At 41.3% G+C, this 10,165-nt stretch overlaps 1 protein-coding gene across 1 annotated transcript; it reads right to left on the bottom strand.

Moving 5' to 3' along the window:
* Positions 1–603: 603 nt before the first annotated feature.
* On the bottom strand, positions 604–9,057 carry LOC308386970 (3-hydroxy-3-methylglutaryl-coenzyme A reductase-like). Its single transcript, XM_080866822.1, has 20 exons — positions 8,925–9,057; positions 8,330–8,536; positions 7,812–7,923; positions 7,385–7,472; positions 6,567–6,651; positions 6,346–6,451; positions 6,113–6,219; positions 5,867–5,986; positions 5,620–5,753; positions 5,255–5,544; positions 5,021–5,154; positions 4,718–4,912; positions 4,307–4,465; positions 3,078–3,235; positions 2,896–3,001; positions 2,645–2,815; positions 2,385–2,525; positions 2,076–2,234; positions 1,836–1,984; positions 604–832 (listed from the first exon to the last, which is right to left on the bottom strand). The coding sequence occupies exons 2-20, from the start codon at positions 8,492–8,494 to the stop codon at positions 796–798; spliced, it is 2,616 nt and encodes an 871-aa protein (XP_080722948.1). The 5' UTR covers positions 8,495–8,536; positions 8,925–9,057; the 3' UTR covers positions 604–795.
* Positions 9,058–10,165: the final 1,108 nt, after the last annotated feature.

Below are 10,165 nucleotides of genomic sequence, written 5' to 3'. Positions count from 1 at the left end.
CACTTCTGAGTGTCACTGCTTTCTGAAAATGAGCAGGACCTGCAGTCAGTGATAATTTATACCCAGTCCTTCAGTTCCACAGATGACAGTGTACCGTAAAGGTTTAATTATTATGGCTTCCAATTTTCCTCAAAAACTTGTAGAAGTAGTTGATCAGAATCTGAACCAAACACATCCTTCTGCTGGCAACAGCTTCATTCATTGAAGCGAGAATTCCAACACCCACGGGCAATCTACAGTATACACAGTATACAGTAGCACCTTCACTCAGGGAGGGATGAGCATATCTACGTAGTGGTGCCTACAACACTGGTAAAAACACATTTGCACATAAAGTTGACTTTCAGAACCTGAGCACAAGCTGCCCACTACACTCTCTCAAGCAAGCTTTTGATAAATGCAAAGATCCATTTGTCCCAAAAAATAAAAATAAAAACGATGATGATGACTGCATGAGGATCTCATTTCATTCAGCTCATGTAAAAGCCATTCGGACATCCCATCCATCCTTTGCGACCCATCAGAGGCACAGGACTCTTGTAACTTGTGCAGCACGATGGATTTTACTTGTCTAAACACCATCAGTCTCTTGCACTTCTCTCAAACAATATTACAAAGTTCAGATGCAGAAAAATGGCACAAATTAACAACCAAAACTTAAGGCCTCAGCTCACAAACCAGTGAGGTAATAAAACAAAGCAAGCACATGTTGGCTCTGTTCATTAACACTCTGATATCTGGATGTCCACAGGTTCGCTTTTAGAACCGCATCACGACGGCCCATCGATGTTAGTGTCACGCCGTATTCTCTGAACACAGGTTTGTTTTCGATCTAAGAGACAAAAAAAGAGAATTTCAAAGTGGACACAATAAAACACTAACAGATATCAACAAAGGAAAACTTAAACGGTGATACATTATAAGTATGGGCTATTTTGGATGCACTTTGGAAAAACCAGACTTCAAAACATTTTTTAGGAACAAAATGTAGAGACTCTGGATTTTACATTTGAAAACAAGAGACTTTAAAGATATGACAAAACCTCATGTGGCATGTCATGTGATCTGTGTATATCAGGTGATTGTGCACACACATTTAAGGTTTTGTAAGTGAGAGGGATGTTACATGTAGTTTTAGACATTTAAATGCACAAAAAGGTTTTTGAAAGAAAAAAAATTGCCTGATTTGTGATGTTAAATTTAAGTGTGTGTAGTAAACAATCACCTTTTTTCCAGGTTTGGATGCATTTGTTAAAAAAAAAAAAGTTTTACTTGTGGTCAAATTGCTTCGTATTTCTTTGTGGATTGGAGCACACATTTGTGAGGCCTTTGTAATCCTTTTGAGGCAAAAATATATCCTTCTAATAAGTAAACTGAATTTCTTTGATAACTTATCCTGGAGGGCTAATTGTAAAAACTACACAACGTATTCATTTAGCCGAATACACAATTGTGATCACTCAGTCTTCACTATGAAGCTCTGACAGTGACGAGTCCGTTGACTTTACACGGGCAGCCTGTCCACGTTTTTGATTGGTCAGATGCTGACAGCAACACACCTTTCACAATAACATTCACACAGCTGTATTGGGAAACTCTGGTTTGACTAATTGGATTGTGGTTAACCACCTTCGTGTGAATGCTTTGCTCTCTGTCAGTCAGGGTAAGTAAAGCCATATAATGAAAGGAGATGCTGGTTATGGTACGCTTGCTTCTTAGAACAGACATGTCAACTCATTTTCCTAAAAAACACACGACATGAAAATAAAACGGCACAAATTCTCAAATCTGACCAGGCATTGCTGTAAAAAACCCAAAAGAATGAGACATCTCACCTGTTGTGGGTCATGTGGCTCTTGACTAGGTGTCCAGCAGCGAGAGCAGCCATCAGGGAGAGCTCTCCTGCCAGAACAGTGGCACAGACTACACGGGCCAGCTGACGGGCATTGTCACCTGGCTGGTTGGGATTGCTAACACCAAGCATCTGCAGGTACAGAGGTTTGGTGTTAGAGGGGAAAAAATATCCTAAAAACGCATCAACAAATGGCAGCTATGTTACATGTAGTTGAGACTACCTGCAGACAGGCCTGCTGTGGCGACAGGTTGGTGCCTCCTCCCACAGTGCCGAGCTCTATAGAAGGCATAGTGCAACTGATGTACAGGTCCTCCCCACCTGGACCGACAGCCTCCATCTGAGTAATGCAGTTAGAGCTTCCCACTGTCTGAGCTGGGTCCTTAACCGCAACACAAACAAATACTTGTTCTTTAATAATATGTCTTTTTGTTGGATCATATACCATGCCACAGACATAATGTTTCACTATTTAAACCTTTTTTTAAATGTATTTATTTTATTTTTTTGTGTTAATTTAAGGTTCTATTACTTGTCCACAGGCAATGTAGATAGCAGCGACAATGTTGGCAGCATGAGCATTGAAGCCACCTATACTGCCAGCCATGGCTGACCCCACCAAGTTCTTGTTTATGTTCAGGTCCACCAGAGCAGCTGTGCTGCTCTTCAGCACCTGGGGAAACATTAAAGGGTGATTTTACAAACTGCAGAAAAACAGAAAAACTGGAGGGGAAGAAACTGTGGCCGCTGTCATTAGATTTCTGTCAGGATCCAGCTTTGAATTGTTTTTACCTCTCTCACAACTTTAGCAGGAATGGTGGCCTCGCATACAGCAGACTTGCCTCGGCCCAGAATCCAGTTGATTGCGGCAGGCTTCTTGTCTGTGCAAAAGTTGCCACTGAGCGAAAGCACCTCTACGTCTGGATGCTGCTGCTGGAGTACATGCAGAGCATGCTCAGTGCCCTGAAGAAAAAGACAGAAAGCACTCAGCACTGAAGTCAACATTTAAATAACAAGACCGAATTACAGAAGACTTCTCATACCTTCGAGAGCATGTTCATACCCATGGCATCGCCTGTTTGAGACTGGAAGCGAATGTATAGGTTTCTGCCAGCTATGCCCACCAACAATTTCTCCAGACGAGCAAACCTACAAAGAGTACTCACTAGTTATCATCTGTGTACCAAAAACACAGTCATCAATCAGTCATAGCTCTTCCACTGACCTGCTGGTCTCATCAAACGCCTCTTTAATCATGCTAAATCCGTCCGAGGTCTCAAGCCAGACTTTGACCTCTGCAGCCCGGCACGCTGAGGGCAGCCTGACCAGAGGACCCCTGGTCATGCTGTCAGCTAGAATCCGGCTGATGCAACCCCCACTCAGCTGGACAGGAAAGAAAACACTGTCAGCAGGGAGCACACACAGAAATAACAGCAGCCAGAGTTAGATACAATAATTTTCCATTGCAGTGAGGATGACCTTTTTTATGACCTTACATCCTCTAAAACTGGCTGCATATAGGAGGGCGATAAAAGTCCAAATCAGTTTCACTACCTGCCAATGAGCCATACCATTTTAGTTTTGGTTCATAAATTGTTTGGGGTTTTTTACCCAAACCACACTTTATGTTTTTAGATTTAGGTTAGTTTTTAAAATAACCATCTTTCTTGAGCATTGTAGTGACATCACACAGACCCAATAATTAAGGGCAAAGTGCACAACACCTCTCCAGGGTCTTGCCACAATGACTCACATGCACAGATTCGCTAAGTAAAAACAACATCAACTGAACTCCCAAGCCTAGCAATTAATTACTCACCTTATCAGCTGAGACCATTTATAGAGGATGGACGATAGCCACACTGATATCAAAAATCTAGTTTTATGCTGAGTGCTTTCACAATTGCTGCCTTGATGTTTTGAAATGACTCAGTCAGAAGAGAGCCACACCACAACCTATAAACTGCTTTAATCTCTTTTTTTTTTTGACTGCAATGGAAACCTGCAACTGAAGCTAATAACTCCTCAGGAAAGTCTTTACTGAGGTCACAGATCAACTAGACAATCAGATTCACTGCCACCTGCTGGTCATTAGACAGAACGCAGATTAAAGGCCCTCGCACTTTGGCTTATCAAGACTTGTGACTTATTCACAAGTGGCCAGACATCAGACATTATATTCCTGGCACGCCACAAATTTACACATGACTTTCTGGTCAGTGATGTTTCCTCCGCCCAAACACTGAAGTATTATTTACTACATATAGAGTTTTTTAAGTCCATGCTAACTGAACCACATAACCTTCTATATTATTAATCTTTCTTGACTGCCATTGCCAAATTCTATGACTTGTCAGTTTTTCCATGAATCTACAAACCCTGTAGATTTATTTATTTGCATCTACTGAAAAGATAGTTACTCTTCCCTCAGGGCTCCACACGAGACACACTTACAAAAAGTGCCCTGCATCCTCGGTTGGCGCTGGCTACCAGGCAGCCTTCTGTGGTGGCCAAAGGAACATAAAACTCCTTCTTGTCCAACAGAAGAGGGCCAGCCACTCCCACTGGCACTGGCATGTAGCCAATGACATTCTCACAGCAAGTACCCATCACCTAAAAGGCAAAGACAACACAAACTAAGCACAACTAAGAACAGAGTAAAGGAAAAAATGAACATAAAAACATTTGATTTAAAAAAAAAAAAAAAAAAAAAAAAAAAAAAAATAATATATATATATATATATATATATATATATATATATATATATATATATATATATATATATATGATTTAAAACTGACAACTGAAGATAAACATTTTTCCCAAGAATAAACAGGACTACACTTTAAAAGGACTGTCAGTACCTGTGAGTAGTTGTAGTCTTTGTAAGGTAGAGAAGCCAAGGCAGTGGGAACAGGAAGTTTGGATGATAACAGTTCTCTCCTGATGGCCACGCCCCTCTCTGGAGTCTCAAGGACACCTTCAAGTTTATAATTCATAATCTTGCGCAGGGTTACAAGATTCATCACCTCTGCATCACTCAGCAAATGGGCACCTCTCTGGAAAGAATCGTGGGCAAAACAGTGATATTTTTGAAGAATCTGAGGAACACAGAACATCATATATCTAGCTTTGTATTGTGCTTCCAGTATAACCTGACAACTTACCTGAGAATCTGAGAGGATGGCCATACATTCCTCCAGACTTCGGGGCTCCGACGTACAAACACTTGGAGGAGCACATTGTGTCTGAGCAAGAGAATCCCCAGAAGATGTACCACAAAATGCATTCTGAATCACATCTGCAGCAGAGGAATCACATGAAAAAACACAGCAGTTAGATCATCTTCATCACTGGGTACACGCGTTATCAAAGCTAGAAGCACCCGCTACGAGTCTCACCCTCTTCTCTAAATGATATGTCAGCTTCAGAGGAAAGTTTCACGTCTGAAGCAGCTGCTAAAGAGGTAGGGATGGTTGCCAAAACACTATTAGATGTCTTCTGGGGTTTCAGGGCTGGGAGGGACCTCATGCAGCAGTCCTCTGTCACCCAGGGCTTCGGACTGGGAGTGGAGCTTATAATGGTACTCTTGAGTGAAAGCGAGGACTCTGTCTCTGCTTGCTCAAAAAATACATACTTTACGGCCAGAATCAGAGCAAGACCGAGGGTTATCACCTGTTCCAGGTCGATACTGGAGAGAGAAAAAGTCATATATCAGTGGACGCAGGAATCAATAATACAAACATTGCAATATTCCATGGTTTACCTGGTGAGCTTAAGAGGCAATATGGTGCTAGGAGAGTCCAGTCTCTTTGCTACAGGCCCTTCCACTGTGCGGTTTTGACCTGAATGTTCAGCTGTCAGTCGAGTGTGAGCATGAACCAAAGCCAATCCCAGAGACTGAAAGACAACATCACACAGGCATCATCGTTCAGACCTAAAAATGCTTTATAATACACAATGTTGAAGACTAATCTAAATAAACATCCCCACCATAGATGATGGGAACTCACCATTATGATTTTAACCCTTTGAGTCACAGGATTGGGCTTGTTATCCTCTTCCTCAGCTAGCACACGGGAGAAGTGGCTCAGCTGCCAGATGGGGCGCCCCTCACGACTCTCCCTTGACAGCTACACACAAATATGCAGGACCACAAAAAATATTAATAAAAAAAATATATCACAGTTAAACTCTAGCAACTTGTTTCCTTATCTTATCTGTGTTTATTTCTCCAAATTGTTGCATGCACATCTCACCTCCAGCACCAGAGAGACACAGGCAGGGAAGAACGTCATGAAGACAAAGTAATTGGCCAGAACAGACATGCAGCCAAAACAACACATGATCTCCAACTGAGGCACACCTAGAAAAAAGGAAGAAACACAGCTGACTTCTGCTTTTCTACTCGATCAAGCATAACCACAATATTTCTAACACACAGAGCATCACTGATGATGCTTATAGGTGGAGAAACAGCAGTAATCCTTACCAGACATGGTTCCGATTCCTATAACCAGACACTCAACCACAGCATCCAGGGTGAATGTTGGGCCCAGGATGGCCATGCCGTGAGAAATGTTCTCCCTCACCTCCTCCTATTCCCAACACACAAGACCAATTCGTTAGTTAAGGATGCTTTACACTTATGTCCCCCATATGAATAAAGCCACATTTCATACATATGGTAAGACCAAATATGTGCGAAATTACCTGAGAGTTTGAGCTGAGGGCAAATTTAGCCAACGCACAGGCTCTAGACAGGTCAATAAGCAGGAGGAAAAAGGGCAGCGCTTCACTGCAGGGAGAGCAGACAAGTGTCAGCCAGGGAGTGACCTGGAATACTTTCCTTCAGTGTCATCTTACAATTACAGATCAGTGAACTTAATCTTACAGCTGAATTAAATCCTTGTCTCTAATGCAAAGGAGCTGCAGAGCTTCAAATGTATTGCCCTAAAATTGTGAAACAATGTGTACATCACCCTGCTGGTAAATGTTAACTATTTTGTCTACCTGATCTCACTAGCACATTAGCTGCCTCTTATCCTGCTACTACCAACTGTGTTAGCTACGCAACTAGTTTTAACATGGATTAGTGATTTTAAAAAAACCCTCTCACTAACAATCATTTGCAGAAAGAAGGCCTCCCCTATAGTCAACACAGAAAAAGTAATAACTTTTGACAACAAAGTAAGCTGGCAGCAAGTTAAAGCTCTGTAAGATCAGCCTCTTCTGAGGAGGAAGTACAGTGTAATGTAACATCAGTCTAACTGAAACTCTTTGCATAACCTCGAACAGGGACAACATGTATATCCTTATCCTTACTTATTTTCTTACTTAGATTTATTATTGCTCATTAATAACACAAAGGTGTTTCTTACTGGATTAACTATGTTAATCAACAGAATAATAATTTAATAGAATACTTAATTGCTAAAATAATCCACTGCCTATGTACACTCTCAATATGTCACAGACCACTTTAAGAACCACTCTCCTAGCGTATATGTGAGTCCATTGGAAACACTTACTTCAGACCTGTCAGCTCCTTCCCAAAGAAATGGATGACGACTGTACTGAAGACAAAGCTGGAAAATACTGTAAATAATCCAGCAATACCTGGAGACGGAGGAGAAATGGAATGTTGGTGTATTTTTATGATAAATTTGCTAGCCAGTCATTTGTTTTTCAGTCTAAATGAAAAGCAAAGAAACAAACCAACCCAAGTAGTTTGGGGTTAAAAATGTAATACATTAAAATCATGTTCTATATTAAATCCACTGACAACATTTTATGGCAATTCAAACAGCTGAAGCTGGAAAGTAGTAAAAGAAAAACTGTGGCCACTAATGAGTGGTGATTATACAGCCAAAACAAATCTGTATGATGTGAGAAGAAGTGTTTACTACTGTCCAAAACTGGGGGAAAAAAACCCAACAAACATCTCATGATACTGACCTAGAATATATTTGGATCCAAGCTGTCTGAGATTCTTGAACTGGAAATAAATATAAATAATGGCCATGCACCGAGTGACTGTCAGAATAACTGCATCACTGCTCTGGATTTTCTGCAAGAAAAAAAAACAGACATTAGTGTAGACCCTCAGGGGCGATCGTGGCTCAAGAGTTGGCAGTTGGTCTTGTAATTGGAAGGTTGCTGGTTCGAGCCCCGGCTCGGACGTTGTGTCGTTGGGCAAGACACTTCACTCGTTGCCTACTGGTGGTGGTCAGAGGGCCCGGTGGCCCCAGTGTCCAGCAGCCTCGCCTCTGTCAGTGCGCCCCAAGGCAGCTGTGGCTACAATGTAGCTTGCCATCACATGTGTGTGAATGTGTGTGAATGGGTGAATGACTGAATGTAGTGTAAAGTTCTTTGGGGTCCATAGGGAGTAAGTAAAAGCGCTATACAAATACAGGCCATTTACCATTTTACAAAACTCCGACAACATTTCTTAGAGAGTGCCACACCAGCCTCACCTCCTCCTCAACTTTGGGGCATTGGTTCCACTTGCACATCTGGTTGCTTGTTGCCAGGCTGTTCATAGACACGAAGCATACTGTCAAAGCCAGGGTCCCCACGATTACCTCCCATGGGTGCGAGGCCACCAGCAACCCATGAAGTCTAAATAGACGTGCCAACATGGTCTCAGGATATCTTCCTACTACACAAGATCCCAGAATCACCTGCGTTACAAGAACATTGTCCAGTCACTGGTAGTTAGCAAGTCTGACTTCTGTACGGCTTTAAAATCAAAATGCAGCTTGTGTGATGATGGCGAAATATAGTGAAAGACGATCGTCAAGTTTAATATACACACTCGGTCGCCGCAGTGCTGTCAAAAGGATTTAAACAATAGGATTCACAAAGGTATCATTACTCCTGGTTAGCATTACCTAGATGTTAACACACTGAGGCTATATTAGCGCAGCTTAGCTAATGCTAGTTACCGTAACATCGGTCAACATTAGCTACGCTGACTAATTTTACAGCCTGTCACCAAAATAACTTAATCCCCCTGGCTCATTACATTTTAAGTACTACTCTGCATTATACGGAAACCTGTAAACATACAAAGAGTTTCTTCGTGGTCAGAGAGTCCTTTCCATAGCGACAGTGCCCTTCCCACAAATCGCTTAGCCTGCTACATTGCCTGATCTGATGTAATGAAACTAATATGGCGATCCGGAAATACTGACGTCAATCCGCTTGTGAAGTCCTGACGTATGAACCCTGCTTCCGGCTCCAAGCTCCTGCTGAGTTAATAGAGGCTGTTGCCGTTATACCGTTTAGTAGTTTAGTAGTACAGTGTATCTTATTTTATTTAACACAAACAAGCCCTCAAGAATAATCAGTGGTCGTTGTCTGCATCTGTGGCTTTTATCAGCGCTGTTCATGTGGATCACGTCTCTGCTTTTTTTCATTCAAAGACGAAGGTAGTGGCCTACTTTTGCCCAGCGAGATTTTTTTTAAAAAAAGTATTTGTCCGCTTCCTGATTTCTTAGTAATCAAATAAATATTAGACAAAGATAATCTAAGTAACCAAAAATGCAGTTTTTAAATTATGATTTCATTTATTTATGGGAAAAGGGTTATTCAAACTTACCTGGCCCCATGTAAAAAAAAAAAAAAAAAGCTTCCTAAACCCAATAACTGGGTGATAACAATGACAATGGCAATGTGGAAGAATCTTAGCCCACTGGTCTGTATAATTGTTTAAATTCACCTACATTAAAGGGTTTGGAGCTTAAATAACCTGTTTAATGTCACACCAAAGATTTCCATTCGTTTTTGAGTCCAGACTTTCTTTAGGTCACTTTAAAACCTTCATTCTATTTATTTATTTATTTATTTATTACTGCGGTATTTTGGATCTTTGTCCTGCTGCATAACCCAAGTGTGCTTCAGCTTTAAGGTAGAAACTGATGGCTGGACATTCTCCTTTTGCAGTTTCTGGTAAAGAGCAGAATTCATGGTTCCATCAATTCACCCAGGTCCTTAAGCAGCAAATGATGCCCAGACCATCACACTACCACCACCATGTTTGACTGTTGATATGATGATCTTTTTCTGAAATGCTGTGTTAGTTTTACCCCAGATGTAACGGGACTCAAACCTTTCAAAAACTTCTCATCCTTTCAAAAACCACTTTTTCTCATCCGTCCACAGAATATTTTCCCAAAAGTCTTGGGGATCATCAAGACATTTTTTTGTAAATGCGAGACTAATCTTTGTGTTATTTTTAGTCAGCAGTGGTACTTTCCTTGGAACTTTCCCATGGATGCCATTTTTGATCAGTGTCTGTCTTATTGTTG

Source organism: Rhamphochromis sp. 'chilingali' (assembly GCF_963969265.1).
Source record: "Rhamphochromis sp. 'chilingali' genome assembly, chromosome: 2".
Taxonomy (NCBI): Eukaryota; Metazoa; Chordata; class Actinopteri; order Cichliformes; family Cichlidae; genus Rhamphochromis; species Rhamphochromis sp. 'chilingali'.
The sequence above is the reverse complement of the archived record's forward strand: the minus strand, read 5'-3'. Positions and strand labels throughout refer to the sequence as shown.

Coding starts and splice junctions, on each gene's coding strand:
- LOC308386970 (XM_080866822.1), bottom strand. CDS start 8,494: ATGTTGGCACGTCTATTTAGACTTCATGGGTTGCTGGTGGCCTCGCAC. Junction 6,652..7,384: donor AAGGAGCTGACAGGTCTGAA/GTAAGTGTTTCC, acceptor CTCTCCCTGCAG/TGAAGCGCTGCCCTTTTTCC. Junction 1,985..2,075: donor CACAGCAGGCCTGTCTGCAG/GTAGTCTCAACT, acceptor CTGTACCTGCAG/ATGCTTGGTGTTAGCAATCC.